This window comes from Panulirus ornatus, chromosome 7, assembly GCF_036320965.1.
Source record: "Panulirus ornatus isolate Po-2019 chromosome 7, ASM3632096v1, whole genome shotgun sequence".
Lineage (NCBI taxonomy): Eukaryota > Metazoa > Arthropoda > Malacostraca > Decapoda > Palinuridae > Panulirus > Panulirus ornatus.
Genome location: NC_092230.1, coordinates 33674266 through 33692347, shown reverse-complemented (window position 1 = coordinate 33692347; position 18082 = coordinate 33674266). Strand labels below are relative to the sequence as shown.

Below are 18082 nucleotides of genomic sequence, written 5' to 3'. Positions count from 1 at the left end.
GAACAGAGAACGAGGCCAGGTGAGGATATTCCCTCAGAGGCCCAGTCCTCTGTTCTTAACGCTACCTTGCTGACGCGGGAAATGGCGAATAGTATGAAAAAAAAAAATATATATATATATATATATATATATATATTTTTTTTCTTTGTCGCTGTCTTCCGCGTTTGCGAGGTAGCGCAAGGAAACAGATGAAAGAAATGGCCCAACCCACCCCCATACACATGTATATACATACGTCCACACACGCAAATATACAATACCTACTCAGCTTTCCTTGGTTTACCCCAGACGCTTCACATTCCCTGATTCAATCCACTGACAGCACGTCAACCCCGGTATACCACATCGATCCAATTCACTCTATTCCTTGCCCTCCTTTCACCCTCCTGCATGTTCAGGCCTCGATCACACAAAATCTTTTTCACTCCATCTTTCCACCTCCAATTTGGTCTCCCACTTTTCCTCGTTCCCTCCACCTCCGACACATATATCCTCTTGGTCAATCTTTCCTCACTCATTCTCTCCATGTGCCCAAACCATTTCAAAACACCCTCTTCTGCTCTCTCAACCACGCTCTTTTTATTTCCACACATCTCTCTTACCCTTACGTTACTTACTCGATCAAACCACCCCACACCACACATTGTCCTCAAACATCTCATTTCCAGCACATCCACCCTCCTGCGCACAACTCTATCCATAGCCTACGCCTCGCAACCATACAACATTGTTTGAACCACTATTCCTTCAAACATAGCCATTTTTGCTTTCCGAGATAATGTTCTCGACTTCCACACATTCTTCAAGGCTCCCAGGATTTTCGCCCCCCTCCCCCACCCTATGATCCATTTCCGCTTCCATGGTTCCATCTGCTGCCAGATCCACTCCAGATATCTAAAACACTTTACTTCCTCCAGTTTTTCTCCATTCAAACTTACCTCCCAATTGACTTGACCCTCAACCCTACTGTACCTAATTACCTTGCTCTTATTCACATTTACTCTTAACTTTCTTCCTTCACACACTTTACCAAACTCCGTCACCAGCTTCTGAAGTTTCTCACATGAATCAGCCACCAGCGCTGTATCATCAGCGAACAACAACTGACTCACTTCCCAAGCTCTCTTATCCCCAACACACTTCATACTTGCCCCTCTTTCCAAAACTCTTGCATTCTCCTCCCTAACAACCCCATCCATAAACAAATTAAACAACCATGGCGACATCACACACCCCTGCCGCAAACCTACATTCACTGAGAACCAATCACTTTCCTCTCTTCCTACACGTACACATGCCTTACATCCTCGATAAAAACTTTTCACTGCTTCTAACAACTTGCCTCCCACACCATATATTCTTAATACCTTCCACAGAGCATCTCTATCAACTCTATCATATGCCTTCTCCAGATCCATAAATGCTACATACAAATGCATTTGCTTTTCTAAGTATTTCTCACATACATTCTTCAAAGCAAACACCTGATCCACACATCCTCTACCACTTCTGAAACCACACTGCTCTTCCCCAATCTGATGCTCTGTACATGCCTTCACCCTCTCAATCAATACCCTCCCATATAATTTACCAGGAATACTCAACAAACTTATACCTCTGTAATTTGAGCACTCACTCTTATCCCCTTTGCCTTTGTACAAAGGCACTATGCACCCATTCCGCCAATCTTCAGGCACCTCACCATGAGTCATACATACATTAAACAACCTTACCAACCAGTCAATAATACAGTCACCCCCTTTTTTAATAAATTCCACTGCAATACCATCCAAACCTGCTGCTTTTTTTTTTTTTTTTTTTTTTTTTTTTTGCTTTGTCGCTGTCTCCCGCATTTGCGAGGTAGCGCAAGGAAACAGATGAAAGAAATGGCCCAACCCACCCACATACACATGTATATACATACACGTCCACACATGCAGATATACATACTTATACATCTCAACGTATTCATATATATATATGCACACACAGACATACATATATACACATACATAATTCATACTGTCTGCCCTTATCCATTCCCATCGCCACCCCGCCACACATGAAATGACAACCCCCTCCCCCCACATGTGCCCGAGGTAGTGCTAGGAAGAGACAACAAAGGCCACATTCGTTCACACTCAGTCTCTAGCTGTCATGTATAATGCACCGAAACCACAGCTCCCTTTCCACATCCAGGCCCCACAAAACTTTCCATGGTTTACCCTAGACGCTTCACATGCCCTGTTTCAATCCATTGACAGCACATTGACCCCGGTATACTACATTGTTCCAATTCATTCTATTTCTTGCACGCCTTTCACCTTCCTGTATGTTCAGGCTCCTATCGCTCAAAATCTTTTTCACTTCATCCTTCCACCTCCAATTTGGTCTCCCACTTCTCGTTCCCCCCACTTCCGACATATATCCTCTGTCAATCTGTCCTTACTCATTCTCCCCATGTGACCAAACCATTTCAATACACCCTCCTCTGCTCTCTCAACCACTTTCTTTTCATTACCACACATCTCTCTTACCCTTTCATTACTTACTCGATCAAATCACCTCATACCACATATTGTCCTCAAACATCTCATTTCCAACACATTCACCCTCCTCTGCCTCGCAACCATATAGCATTGTTGGAACCACCATTCCTTCAAACATTCCCATTTTTGCTCTCTGAGATAACATTCTCACCTTCCATGCATTCTTCAACGCTCCCAGAACCTTCGCCCCCTCCCCACCCTGTGACTTACTTCTGCTTCCATGGTTCCATCCGCTGCCAAATCCACTCCCCGATATCTAAAACACTTCACTTCCTCCAGTTTTTCTCCATTCAAACTTCCCTCCCAATTGCCTTGTCCCTCAACCCTATATCACCAAGGGAGATGCATGAAAGAATTACAAGTCAGTTGACATACAACAAAGAGACGTAGCTAAGACGCCAACTGGTAAACAAGCAACTGTCCAAGACGACAACGAGTGTATCAAACTTGTTTAAGATTCTATGATATTTCTCGTGGTACTGGAGCTAGAGTTAATACTGTGATGGCATTACTCCAGTCAATACAATGATCAGTTTTTAATGTGGTTAAACAAGGCATTTGATTCTTGTCCTGTTCTTATACTATATTTATGTTTGTCATTTTTGTCCCCTTCATTGCCATATATGTATGGACCTATCAAAATAGAAACCAAATTTTCAAGCAAGACCTATAGTGAGTTCAGTAGGCTCTATCACATATAAATTGTCAAAGTGGTTAGTTTCTTTAATAAGCCCTATTATCATGAACAATGTAGATTTAGTTAACAAGCTTCATAATATCAATGTTATCATTGATTTCAAACTTGTTAGCTTTGATGTTTCCTCACTGTTCACACAAGTTGCAGTTGATGACCTCTTAGATTATGTATTTGATGTTTCAGATGATATTCAATTACCCGTTTCAAAGTCTGTTTTTATTGAACTAATGAAATTGTGTATAAAAGACTGTGTATTTCAATTCAATGAAGAATATTATGCTAAAAAAATTTGGTATGGCAATGGATAACCCTTTTTCACCTGTACTAAGTAATCTTTATATGGAATTCTTTAAAACAAAATTAATAAAGGATATATCACCTTGTAATGCAATTTGGTTTAGGTATGATGTTCTTTGTGCTTGGCCAACGAAATGAAAATTTACACACATTTCTCCCCCTACTAAACAATTTAGTACTTTCCATCAAATTTACTGTAGAAAATGAAAATAATGTTATGTTAACATTTTTAGATAGCATGATCCATAGACAAGGAAACAAGTTTAGTTTAGCATATACAGAAAACCTACCAATGTATCCCCATATATCCATTATTAATCATCTCAACATGACAGAGTTAAATTATCATCATGTCAGTCAATAGTCCTGAGGGCATTACGTATTTGCAGTCCAGAGTTTATTGATGATGAGTTTGAGAAGATATATTCTATTGGATCCAAGTTAAAATACCCTAGACCTTTCATTGATAAATCCCTTAAAGTGAGCAAAGAAATAATTCTATAGAGTTGAACCTAAACCTCCCATTGACATCAAGAATCTTTTAGTTCTCCCTTTTAATAATAATTTTACTTTACTTCCCATGTTGTTTAAATCCTTTACTGTAAATGATGCCTTCAACAATAATATTATTCAACAATAATACTATAGAGAATATCTTAACCAGAAAGTTCTCCTGCATGCACCTATAAAGTGCAATGTAGAAATTGGGATAAGTTTTATGTTGGGCAGACTGGTAAGGATCTTTCTGTTAGACTTAAGCAACATATAGTATAATGACAAGAATCAAATGCCTTGTTTAATCATGTTAAAAACAATTATCACTGTATTGACTGTACTGTACTGTATTAACTAATTCCAGTACCACGAGAAATACCATTGAATCTTTTATTACTAAATATATTTATTTTTATTTTTTATTATACTTTGCCGCTGTTTCCCGCGTTTGCGAGGTAGCGCAAGGAAACAGACGAAAGAAATGGCCCAACCCCCCCCATACACATGTATATACATACGCCCACACACGCAAATATACATACCTACACAGCTTTCCATGGTTTACCCCAGACGCTTCACATGCCTTGATTCAATCCACTGACAGCACGTCAACCTCGGTATACCACATCGCTCCAATTCACTCTATTCCTTGCCCTCCTTTCACCCTCCTGCATGTTCAGGCCCCGATCACACAAAATCTTTTTCACTCCATCTTTCCACCTCCAATTTGGTCTCCCTCTTCTCCTTGTTCCCTCCACCTCCGACACATATATCCTCTTGGTCAATCTTTCCTCACTCATCCTCTCCATATGCCCAAACCACTTCAAAACACCCTCTTCTGCTCTCTCAACCACGCTCTTTTTATTTCCACACATCTCTCTTACCCTTACGTTGCTCACTCGATCAAACCACCTCACACCACACATTGTCCTCAAACATCTCATTTCCAGCACATCCGTCCTCCTGCGCACAACTCTATCCATAGCCCACGCCTCGCAACCATACAACATTGTTGGAACCACTATTCCTTCAAACATACCCATTTTTGCTTTCCGAGATAATTACTAAATACAAAGACTTATAACCTTAATATTAGTGAAGGTCTATACAAATTGGATAGCTTTATTGTTGATAAAATTTGTGAACCATTCCCCTTCTGGTCCAAATAATAAGTTTATGATAGACTCATTGTCTATCTTGAACAGCCACTTGTGTACCAAATAACATCCTAGCTACATCTCTTTGTTGTATATCAACTGGCATATATTTCATTCTTATATCTCCCTTAATGATGTGATTATTACACAAAAGTGCACTTGGACTCTTATGTTTCATTTCCCCATGGACTCATAGGAATATACTTGATCACACGCTAAATTATCTTTTCCTTTATCGGTGAAAGATCTTGAATACTTTAACTTGGATTCAACAGAATATATCTTAAACTCATCATCAATAAACTCTGGACTGCAAATTCGTTATGCCCTAAGGAACCTAGACTGGAATGATAATAACTGTCATGCTGAGCCGAGTAATAATAGATATACGAACATACAGTGGTAGGTTTTCTGTATAAGCTAAATTTAAACCCGTTTCCATTCCTATGGATCATGCAATCTAAAAATGGTAACATAACATTCTTTTCAATTTTTTCTTTTAAACTATTCGCCAATTCCCGCGTTAGCGAGGTAGGGTTAGAACAGAGGACTGGGCCTTTTCAATATCTACAGTAAAATTGACAGAAGGTACTAAACTGGCAAGAGAAATGTTTTTAAATCTTAGTTTGTTGGCCAAACATAAAAAACATCTACATAGCTAAATAATATTGCATTAGAGGGCAAAATATCCTTTAGTAACTTTGATTTAAAGAATTCCCTGTAAACATTACTTAATACAGGTGAAAGAGGGTTACCCATTGCCATACCAAATTTTTGAGCATAACATTCTCCAGTAAATTAAAACATACAGTCTTTTCTACACAATTTCATCAATTCAGTAAAAGCAGGCTTTGAAACAGGTAAAAGCAGGAGAACTGGCAGCGAGTATGTTGTAGTATGATTATACCGTATTAGGACCTTATTTTCACTGTGCACCTGTGATGGCCTTTAACAAGGTTATCTGTAAAAAGGATGATCAAAATATAATGGTATAAACAGGTAAGCAAAGTAAATGGCACCTTCCTAGCTACCTTTTTGAAGGTACTACTGCTGAAGTAAAATGAGGGTTGGTAACGGTGACAATGATCCAGTATGACAACAGCAGTCAAGTTCCCATCACTGGCACAAGTTGCTATCTTTACGTTTTGCCTGACATAAACCTGGGTTGCTGGTATTGTCTACAAACACTCATCCTTTCAATCTTGTACATAATTGACTCACAAAACTGTTTCGGACATAATTTCTCTGGGGCAAGAGTTATATATTAGTTTTGCAAGGTGTTATTAGCTCAGAACTGTTATAAATGGTGTTACAAGGTCAGGACACTATTATTATGATTTTATAAAATAAGGACAGTCAAGTATGGTGTTATGAGCTTAGGACACAACCAAGTATTTTGCAACTGCTTAAAACCCTTAAGTTATTTCTAGTATAACAGTTGAAACAAACGCCCAACTCTGTCCATATCTACAGCCTAAGTTCTATCCAAGATTGAAGATTCCACTGAAAATTTTGAAAAAAAGTGTTTGAAGTGCATTGCATATTCACTTTTTGTTTAGAATTTCAAAGTAAACTATCTTACAAAAGTCAGATGACTTATACCCAACTTTCACCTGGTTACACCTAACTACCAAAAAGTATAATTTTGAACTTTGTTGTGTTTACAGTATATATAAATGACTTACTTCTGACTAACCATGAATATAGGAAACCCTCACAATAAACAATACATCAAGGAACTCTGAACACTACACATAGTAATAATTTTTATTAAGGGTGAAGGGTGTCGAGTTTTGCAATACAGATTCATTAGCATATATTTTATTCGTTTCAAGATAAATTGGTTTAGACAAATGCACACTCTGGAATTACATGAAATTATTGAATATAATGTCATCTCGATAAATTAGTGTCTTGTTGACCAGGCTCAAAGGTTTGATAGCTAACTGACATCAGCATTTCTATCAGTTATGAAGAAAATGTTGTTCGTGATATAATGGGTTTCAGCAATAATCTTAGAAGACATGAACTTAAAGATTTTTTGCTTTGCTTAAGTTTAGTGCGAGTTACATAAATGGAAGTGACCATGGCCAGCCCTATCCTTCTGGGGGCTGTAAGCGGTCTCTTTTCTGAGCTCCTCTACCTTCAAACTCCCAACTTAATCATGGGCTCTTCAAGAAGCCTTGGGGAATGCCCCTGGAAGGAGGAAAAAAAGGTGTCTGGGACAGCGTCTCGTGCTTTCTAAAGGGTGACATAAAATGGTCGAGACAAGGGGGCCCCTCTTGCAGTTGGGACCCTATTCTCTGAGCGATATAGTGCAGCCCTGGTAGGACAAAGATGTAATAACAAGGTACAAGTACAAAAATTAGAGAAGCAACACATGAGAACTTCAAGTTCTCAGTTTATAACTGATCGTGTGAATTAACGGAAAAGTTTCTCTCAGATGCTGTTTTCATGCAGAGTCGACAAACCAGGTGAATATAGTCAGCCCTCACTCCTGCCAACAGAATGAGGCAAACACACTGGAACCACTATATGACTCTCATGCAGGTAAACAGGACTAGCTCCATCAGGAGGGAGGTGGTGGCTAGGATGATACCAACACCCAGGACGTAGAAGGCTCCTTGCACCTGCCATGGAGGTAAGTGTCATCAGGATACACTATCTGAGCTGCTGCACGTCTTCCACAACTGTTAATGGTCTTCCTACAACCCCTACTCCCTATTCTAGGTATATCTCTAACTTTTTTTTTCCATGTATCTTGGCATCTTTGTGTTATCATCTAATGTACCATATTCTTATCCGAAATAATACAAGTCTTTAATGACAGTGGTTGCATTATTGATATAGTACTACTTAAGTATTTACTCATGAAAAAATCAGAACCAGTAAGATATATCTTATTACAACTTTTCCTCTATCCGGGTACTCAGAGGCGTGAAGATTTTATGCACATTTATGACTTGAAACAAAAAATTGCAATGATATGGAAACAAAATATTCAATATTTTCAGGAATCATAATATAGTGAAGTGAAAATAATACTTATGCATGAAACACAGTTATGTGCTGTAAGCATAGTTACATCATGAATTACATATTATAGTAGGGAAGAGAGAGAGAGAGAGAGAGAGAGAGAGAGAGAGAGAGAGAGAGAGAGAGAGAGAGAGAGAGAGAGAGAGAGAGAGAATGGAAGTAAAGAAGAAAATATACACGGATAAAATCACAGAATAGTCTAAAAATGGCAAATATCATTTAACATTAATATATGTAATATGTTACAAGTAGGAAACCTTAAACCTTGACAAAATTGATTACGAATCGATGGGCCACAAGTTTGAGGGATCTAGAGGTCACTGTCTCCAACAACTTTACATTCTCCCTGCGTTATAATGAAGCAGCCAAGAAAGCAAACAGGATGTTAGGATTTATCAGAAGAAACTAAACATACAAAAGCAAAGATGCGATATTCCCACTATACCTAAGTCTAGTTACACCACACCTCAAATGTTTAGTGCAGTTTTGGGCCCCCCATTTCAGCCAGGATATTCTTAAATTGGAAGCAGTGCAGCAATGATCAACTAAGTTGATTCCTTTCCTGCATAACAAACCATATGAGGACTGGGAGAATTAACGTTGTTCTTCCTAAGCAAGAAGTGTCTCCGAGGCAAATTAACCGAATGCCTCAAAAGAGAGGATTCGCAATGTCGATTTGAAAAATTCTTCACAGTAGTGCCAGCATTACCAACATGAGAAAATTGACTAAAGCGTAGAGGTCAGAGTTCATCTGGTATGTACGAAGTATTTCTTTACCATCGACATTGATGATGGGATGAATAAGCTCTCAGAAATAATATTTAGAGCAACACCTTTAATATCTTCAAAATGAGTCTTGACCATCACTTATTGCTCCGGTACTGAATAATTCATTCAATCCATCATCATAAAGTAGTGGTATTTCATGCTATCTTCTCTACCACGAATTTCTCCCTGGCCATGTTACGGTAGCATCACCAGCACTGACTAACCAGTCACTTGTTTCGAGAGCAAAGAATTACTGTGTCACTTTTCAGCACCAGAAATAATATAGCCAAGGTAAGCCGAGACGCTGGAGCTTAAGTTTATTCTTACAATTGTCTTCATAATAAAAAGTGAATGGATGTATGTTGGTGATGGGATGCATTACATTCATGTGCTTTCAGCCTCATGAACTTCCTATACAATTTTCCTTCACACATATTAATCCCGCAAGGTACATTTTTCTATCAGTTTTCCGTCCGGTATGTTCCTGGAGGGAGTGGAGGATGGGCAGAGAGTTTTTGGTTTGGTATCCTTTTCTTCTACTGCTTTAATGGGCACCGCTTTTTCTTTTAATAATGTTAAGGCCACATCGACTCGCTTGGACAATGGGTGTGCGTGGCCTGTGTATCTATGTAACACATTCTTCAAAGTAAACACATGATCCACACATCCTCTACCCCTTTTGAAAACACACCATTTTTCCCGAGTTTGATGATCTGTAAGTTTTCATTCTTTCAATCATTACCCTCCTATACAACTTATCAGGTGCACTCGACAAACTTGTACCTCTGTTGTATGAACACTCACCTATATCCCAATTGCCTTTGCAAATTGGCACTATACATGCATTCCCCCAATCCTCAGGCACTCGCCATGATCCATACATACATGTCTACTAAAAATCCCAACTAACCACCAATCTAAAACACAGTCACCCCTTTTCTTAATAAACTCAACAGTAGTACCATATACTAAGCCACGTGCCACATTTCATTTTAGTAAGGTTTTCTCTGTTCACCAAACCACTCTCCATGACTCTCACTTCGCAAACTACCACAACACAAACACCCTTCACCAGCCATCCTATTCCTAAAAAACATTTAACAATCCATGAAAATTTTCACAATCTCCTCACTTCATCACTACCTATTACCACTTTTCCCAGTATACCACATCGTTCCAATTCACTCTTCAGTGCACGTTTTTCATCCTCAGGTAAGTTCAAAACATTTTTTCACTCCATCCTTCCACCTCCAATATGGTCTGCCGGTTCTCCATATTCTTTACACTTCTGACACATATATCCTCTTTGTCAATCTTTCCTCAGTCATTCTCTCCATTTCAATACACCCTCTTCTGCTCTCTCAACCTCACTCTTTTAATTACCACGTATCTCTCTTACCCTTTCATTACTTACTCGATCAAACCACCCGACATCACATGTCCTCAAACATCTCATTTCCAACACATCCACCCTCCTTCGCACAACCCTATCTATAGCCCATGCCTCATAACCATACAGAATTGTTGGAACCACTATCATATATATATCCGGGACCCCTGTGCCATTGTCTTGGACAATCGCATGTTTACCAAATGGCGTCCTAGCTTCGTCTCTTCGATGTATATCAACTGACTGTTATACTTCTCTCTTGTGTCTCCCCTGATGATGTGATTATTACACGAAAGTGCACTTGGGAACTTATCGTGTTTCATTTTCCCCGTGGACTCATAGGAATACCTTGATCACACGCAAAAATTTTGATACTTTCCAATATATATATATATATATATATATATATATATATATATATATATATATATATATATATATATATATATATATTTTCTTTTTCTTTCTTTCATACTATTCGCCATTTCCCGCGTTAGCAAGGTAGCGTTAAGAACAGAGGACTGGGCCTCTGAGGGAATATCCTCACCTGGCCTCGTTCTCTGTTCCTTCTTTTGGAAAATTAAAAAAAACGAGAGGGGAGGATTTCCAGCCCCCCGCTCCCTCCCCTTTTAGTCGCCTTCTACGACACGCAGGGAATACGTGGGAAGTATTCTTTCTCCCCTATCCCCAGGGATAATATATATATGTCCTGGCCAGACTCCGACTGGACAAGGTTACACCTCGAGTGCAAAGTCACCTTGGCGAGGCCGTATCACTGGGAGTACAGTCCTGCCAAAGAACTGCACTCCAAAGGAGTCTACCTTCCTTTACTACCAGAAGTACAGTCTTGGGCTGATGGAACCTTTAGAAAGGTCGTGATAACATTGGGTCTCTTTCAGAGATATTGGGCCTCGTTTAACTGTAAAAAAAAAAAAAAAAAATATATATATATACCTTATCCTAAACTAAGTGCCCAATTCATCAGCCAGCCCTATGGGGAGGATGAACAGCTTGGTCGACTGTGGACTTACTATGTAGGCTTGACCCCAGGCGGCCCGTACATACATCATGGTCACCAATATGTATCGTGCTTTCCTACTTAATCATGGTATTTTTTTTTTCGAGTAATTGTACATTAAGTATTCATAGGGTGTCAAATTTTACTTCCCATGTTCAGCCGTGTATGTCTTAAAAATAATTTACGTATAATACTAGATGCATGCGCACACCTATGCCTTACTGATGTTTCTATCAACATTATTTCAGATTACAGTGCTTGTTTTCTTTCCTACTTTGAACGTATTGCTTGTTTTTCTGAATTTTCACTGGCACTGTAAAATAGTTGTAAAAATCACTCATTGGGTTAAACAAATGTATTCAAAACTAAAATTGTGTTCTTACCCAGCACAACGCTGTTTGGTCACCTACTGTATTTAAATTATGTTCGGTTCTTTGTATTCATATTCCAAATCTTGCATTCAATCTGCAACTTTTTTCATTTTTCTGTCGGACGGCAAAAATGCAGCTAATCTTGCTCAAAGAAGAGAAATGATCACACACAATGATCACAACCGAATAATCAAACAAAAATACTACTCTTAACTATGCCTTCTACATGAACCACTCCTCACTGGACCCTGCTGCTTATCTTCTGTTTCCGATTTCCACTATGCAAAAACTTGCTCTGGTCAAGGTTATAATATACTGCACAAGCTCAAGTTCTGACGCTTAAGTTTAGGTACAACAGATCATCTAATTCAACATCATCACCAAAAAGAAAAAAAGAAAAAAAAGTCCACGTTGCGACTTAATTCTATCATCATAGACCTACTCTGTGTACAGGTAATGGTGTACACAGTAGTAGCTCATTTTAGTGTACATCACAGGAAGTGTAAACGATTCATGGCATGACTAGAAAATTACAACTTAAAACTCTACTTACCTCGACCTCATAATACGTGTAGGTAGACATCAGATTGTTTGAATACAGCCGAATTACATGAAATCCGTGTCTAATAACGAAACTGATATAGCTTTCTCATTAAATTCTTTGCTTTCTGTGATCATTCGATTTTTAATGGATATCATTGCAAAGTTACTTTAAAAAAAGTTTTGATATATTAGAATAAAGTCTATATTTGCAAAGAATGTTCATTATTAACAGTTAAATAACATTTACTAAGCTCAAGAGATTTTGTGACATGCATAAATCATCTCTGTAAAGAGTACACCAATTTCAAGCTTGAGCTTTTCTTTTCAAGAATGGAATATTCCAAAACTAATATTAAAGTTGTAATGCGAGTATAAAAGTACATGACTGAGCAAGATAATCAACCCCTGTCATTGCGAAAAAAAAAAAATATACCGATTGTATGAATATGGTGTGACACATTGAGACTGCAAGTATGCAGCTCCAGTCTGGCTGTCATCAGCTAAATTGATGTTTGAAAGAAAACTTGACGCGAATTATTCAAAAGCGTTGTAAAATTTTTACCGAAAGTAAATCATGTTCAGAAAGCCATATCAGTAATTTGCTGACATGGGTTATCACAATCATTTCTTTTCAACACATCTATTAAATGGCACAGAAGCTCCTATACATAAGCCACCACTGGGGACAAGTGAGAACTTGTATGATGGTGTGAGTGATCAAGTGGACAATCACCTTAATTACTTTTATAAGGATACAGTAGATAACTGCATAACTTACCTGGGCAAGTGACATCGCTTCGGGTCCAGTGCGGAGGAGGAGCCTTTCGCAGGGGAGGTTGTAGTACTGGCGCTGAATATGGGTGATCACACCTCCATAACGCAGTTGACGCATGCTGCAGGGAACAAGGTTAGGCAAGTGTTCGTCATGTAAGTAGGAAGTTTATGGTTACAACATGATAAAAAATTTAACATTAGGAATGGTGGTGATCAAGGAGTTCGTGGTGATTATGATATAATAAGTATGTATGATAATGAAGAAGCAATGATGGCAATAATAGTGAACAACATGATAAACACCATACTCACAAACATGTCAGTTTACACAGAGCAGTTCTGCCAGGACTGCAGAGGACAGGAGTGTTGGGAGATGGTAATGTCAGACAAAATTATGTATTCAAATGTTGCTGGATTAATAGTTAAAGATCTGGAATTCAAGGAATATATAAGGTAAAGTGCACCTGATGTTAGTGGAGTTATGAAAGCTAAGCCTATCAAAGTTTTCACCTGTTCTGTCCAGAGGGGCACAAGATAGCAAGAAATGAAAGAGAAAGGAAAGGAGGGATAGGATTGGCCCTCTTAATAAAAAAGATAGCCCGAGATTTCAAGAAATGGCGGAAGATAACCTATATTGGGAATAGCATGTGAGGTTATATATCTGAACACCAAAGCAGAGCAAATCAAACATGATTGGTACATTTACAGGAAATCTAATGCAACCACAGGTAAGAATGTTATTCAGTTTTCTTTGAAACTGCTATAAAACATGCTCTTTGATGCTTTGGTAAATCTAGTTTGTTCACATACAAAAATGATACATATCTAAACACCAAAGAGAAAATAAACCATCAGATGTCATTTCACGATCAATGGTTACCCTGATGTAGTTTCTCGGTCAGCTCTTATCTACGCTAAAAACGATGGCTAGGGCACAGCGCAGGTCATGCTGTTGCTCAAGACGAGATCTAGATAACTCTGCCCACATTGGTAAATAGTTGGAAGAGGAAGTAGGGTTTAGGTGTGCATTAACACCAGTCATCAATTACTACTTTGGAAATTGTAGTCGAGTAACATCTATTTGTAGAATAATGTGACAACACAATGTTCAATAAAATTTATGTGAGTAATTTTGCATTTTGAAAATTATCTGAATGCTCTCTGTAGCTCGACTGAGGATCCTTCCTGACCTGAGGCTTGGAACCACCGTTCTAAAGTATGTTTATTGTGCATACTGGAGAATAATGAACTGACAGAGAAGGAGCAGAGTAGGGCAATAACGATGGTACCAGAATTTAAGCGAGAACAGTTGTAGTGAAAGGTTCGAGACCATATATTTTCCCAACGTAGAGGGAGGATATAAAGAACTAAAAACAGCACAACTTTTAAGATCAATTCGATTGTGTCGGCAATGAACAGTTCTTTGAGTGATGCCAGTATAGATCAAATGAGGCTATAACTAGAAATACAGCTAGAAACTAGATACGATGAAAAAAATTTGTTAGTATGAAAGTTGTACATGAATGAAATAAATAAAACAAAACTAACAGTATGTAGAAGATTAAAAAGTTATATAGTAGAGAAAGCTTAGGAGTGGGGGCCCGAGAGTGTGGAACTCCCTCACTGTACTATAAAACCAGAAGGAAATTACTTACAATACACCATAGACCCTTCACTATCCACGACTATTGATAAACCGAAGGTGTTCAGGTAACTGACAAACTAGTGCTAACGGTCACATACCTTTACTAAGGTGAAATAACACCGTCAAGGAAAGACAAGAATCATCAGTAATTATAAAACATCAGACACCTACTGCAACAAGAAACTAACAACTACTACACATTAACTTTAACAACACAAATACGTAAACTATCAGCTAATAAGGACGCCAACAGTAACAAACAGTACACAAAAGGAACACTCAGTAACGAAAAACACAAAACAGTAACAACCACACAACTGGAACAACAAACACCACAAACATCCGGTAAAAACTACAAAACAGGACCAATCAGCAACAACAACAACAACCAGCAACAATTTAACAACCAATAACAATACATGAACACCCATAAACAACACATCAGGGACAACCAGTAACAAGTACACATCAAAAACAACCAGCAACAATTACAAATCAAAAGTAATCTGCAACAACTGCACAAGAACAACCAGTAACACATCAGGAAGAGATAATCATGAAAAAATTACCTACCAGGACCAATAACAATATATTAAAAGCAACTAAGAACAATAACTAAAAACAATCATCAATAACCACAAAACATCAGAACCAGCACCAACAACTGTAAATGAGAACCACTAACAACTACACACGAGAAACAACCACTAACAACTACACACGAGAAACAACCATTAACAACTACACACGAGAAACAACCATTAACAACTACACACGAGAAACAACCATTAACAACTACACACGAGAAACAACCATTAACAACTACACACGAGAAACAACCATTAACAACTACACACGAGAAACAACCATTAACAACTACACACGAGAAACAACCATTAACAACTACACACGAGAAACAACCATTAACAACTACACACGAGAAACAACCATTAACAACTACACACGAGAAACAACCACTAACAACTACACACGAGAAACAACCATTAACAACTACACACGAGAAACAACCACTAACAACTACACACGAGAAACAACCATTAACAACTACACACGAGAAACAACCACTAACAACTACACACAAAACCAATAACAACGAAAACCAGTAACTACAACACATCAGGTACAACCAGTGGCAACTACACATCAAGAACAACCAGTAGCAAATACGAAACAAGAGGACTGACCAGTAACAACTACAGAACATTAACAACAACCGCTAACTACACATCACAAATAACCAGTAACACCTACACAACGTTACGATCAACTAGTAACAACTAAATATCAGAAATACCCAGTAACTACACATTATCAGGATCGACCAGTAACAAAACCACACCAAGAACAAACAGTAACAAGTACACAACATGGGAACAACCAGTGACAACTACACCTCAGGAACAAACTGCAACAACTACATAACTCGAGAGCAGCCAGTATCAACTTCAGAATTCAGGAACAGCCTGCAACAACGACACACCATCAGAAACCAACCGCACGATTTCGGCAGAGGCACTGTCTATCAACCTTTGCACCATCCCTTCTAACAATAGCGTCACTAACAATTGCATCATAGCTATCAACACACCAACAGAATCAAGTACAAACTACATTCTCACATCAAAGTACTTATAAATATAAATGCCTCTCCGCTAGAAATGATTCTTTGAGCACGACGGTACAATCCTTAAGCACGACGCTAAGGTGTTTTATTTGGCACGATTCTTTGTCTTGGCCTTTAAACGTTAGGTCAGATACCCAAGGGTTACACAATCATGCTCAAGTGTCGTACCGTCATATGAGCTCAAGGGTTGTAACGTCATGCTCAAAAGGTTACGGAGCAATGAACCAACTTACATCTTGTTGAGCTGGTGTGTGGCGAAGCTGTTACGTGTAAAGGCAAAGGCATCGAAGTCCATCCTGACCATGTGTCTGGCCACGTGGAACTTGCATTGCTCTCCGCGGCTCTCATACCTCTGAGCCCGTCCCACTGCAGAGGTGTACGTGTCTGGGGAAAGGAGGCGCCAGTCACACTCCACTCATCAACAGAGCAACAGGTGTTTGTGACTCTTTGCATGACCCTGAACCCTCCTTTGAGCCATATAGATAGTCACATATTCATTTAAGAGTCACCATAGTACAGATTACAGACTGAAATAACGTATACCTTGCTGTGTCGCACCAACTAGGCGAAGTACGAGGGGATATCTACGTAACAGAATGCTAAGACTATATCAGAAAACAGAAAGACACTGATGCCTTATCTTTTACATAGAAGTTATAGCCCTTACATAGCGGTTGATATTTACGAAAATATTCCCAGACTTCGGATAGAGGTTCCTTAAGTTTCTGAGGCTACACTTAAATCGTCTTATAAAAGCTCGGAATAACATTCTAGATCCTGCCAAATATGCATATTATCTTTGCCTCAACTTACCTATGATGCTAACAGTCATGGAAACATTTAGGAACTAACAGAGTTAAGACATATTTTAGATGTTATTCACCTCCGCAAATCCAACAATCCCCAGATTCTGAGACACCTTTCGCAGACGCTGTCAGGACCTGATTTATCATAAAGGAATTGTTCTGGTCCATTTACACGGAGCACAATAATTACTATATAAAACTATCCTCTATATATGCAGAACACTAACTCAATCCAATCAAACCCTTCAGAAAGCTGCCTCGATTTACAGACACAGACTTACCTAACAAAGCGTACGTGCCGTCTGCCACCTTACTGAGGAACTGCCAGGAGGTGAGGACGTCAGCCTTCACTGCCTTCATCCTCGCTCTCATCTCTCCCAGGAGCCCGTCTTCTTGTGCCTGGAGGGATGCAGTCGACGGCAAAAGTTAGAGAGATAAACTCTGGCTTTCTTCTCAAAATAATATTCATACTGGCAATCCTATGGTGAAATTTAGCAAAAGAACACAACTTAATGGCAAGGCTTGGCGGGATACTCTCGCTTTTACCTTGGTAACAAGTGAAACGTTAAGCACAAGCTACTGTGTATGACAGCCACGGTCACTACAGATAGTTAATTCTAGCAGTCTAGGCAAAACGAGTTAATTGTGATCACCATTTGCATGTTACGGGAATGAGTTTTACACTCGTGCTGCCCCCTCTCTTAATCTTGTGTATATGCACCACAGAAGCCCGTGTGTGTGTGTGTGTGTGTGTGTGTGTGTGTGGCAAAGATATGCTTTCAGGTATTCTACGACAGGCCAATATGTAATGTGTTGCAGTATAATTTGTTCAACTTCGCCAAGCATTTTATAGCGGACAACCTGTCATGTGCGAGGTAACATGACCCTTAT

General features: G+C 38.9%; 1 protein-coding gene across 1 annotated transcript in view; it reads right to left on the bottom strand.

Annotated features, from left to right (window-relative positions):
- The window catches only part of LOC139749510 (gastric triacylglycerol lipase-like), a 294599-nt gene that overhangs the window by 261910 nt on the left and 14607 nt on the right, over positions 1-18082 (bottom strand). The window contains exons 5-7 of the mRNA XM_071663457.1: positions 17473-17590; positions 16619-16769; positions 13100-13214 (exon numbers count right to left, since the gene is read on the bottom strand). Coding sequence (XP_071519558.1) covers positions 13100-13214; positions 16619-16769; positions 17473-17590 — 384 coding nt within the window. The remainder of the gene's footprint in view (positions 1-13099; positions 13215-16618; positions 16770-17472; positions 17591-18082) is intronic.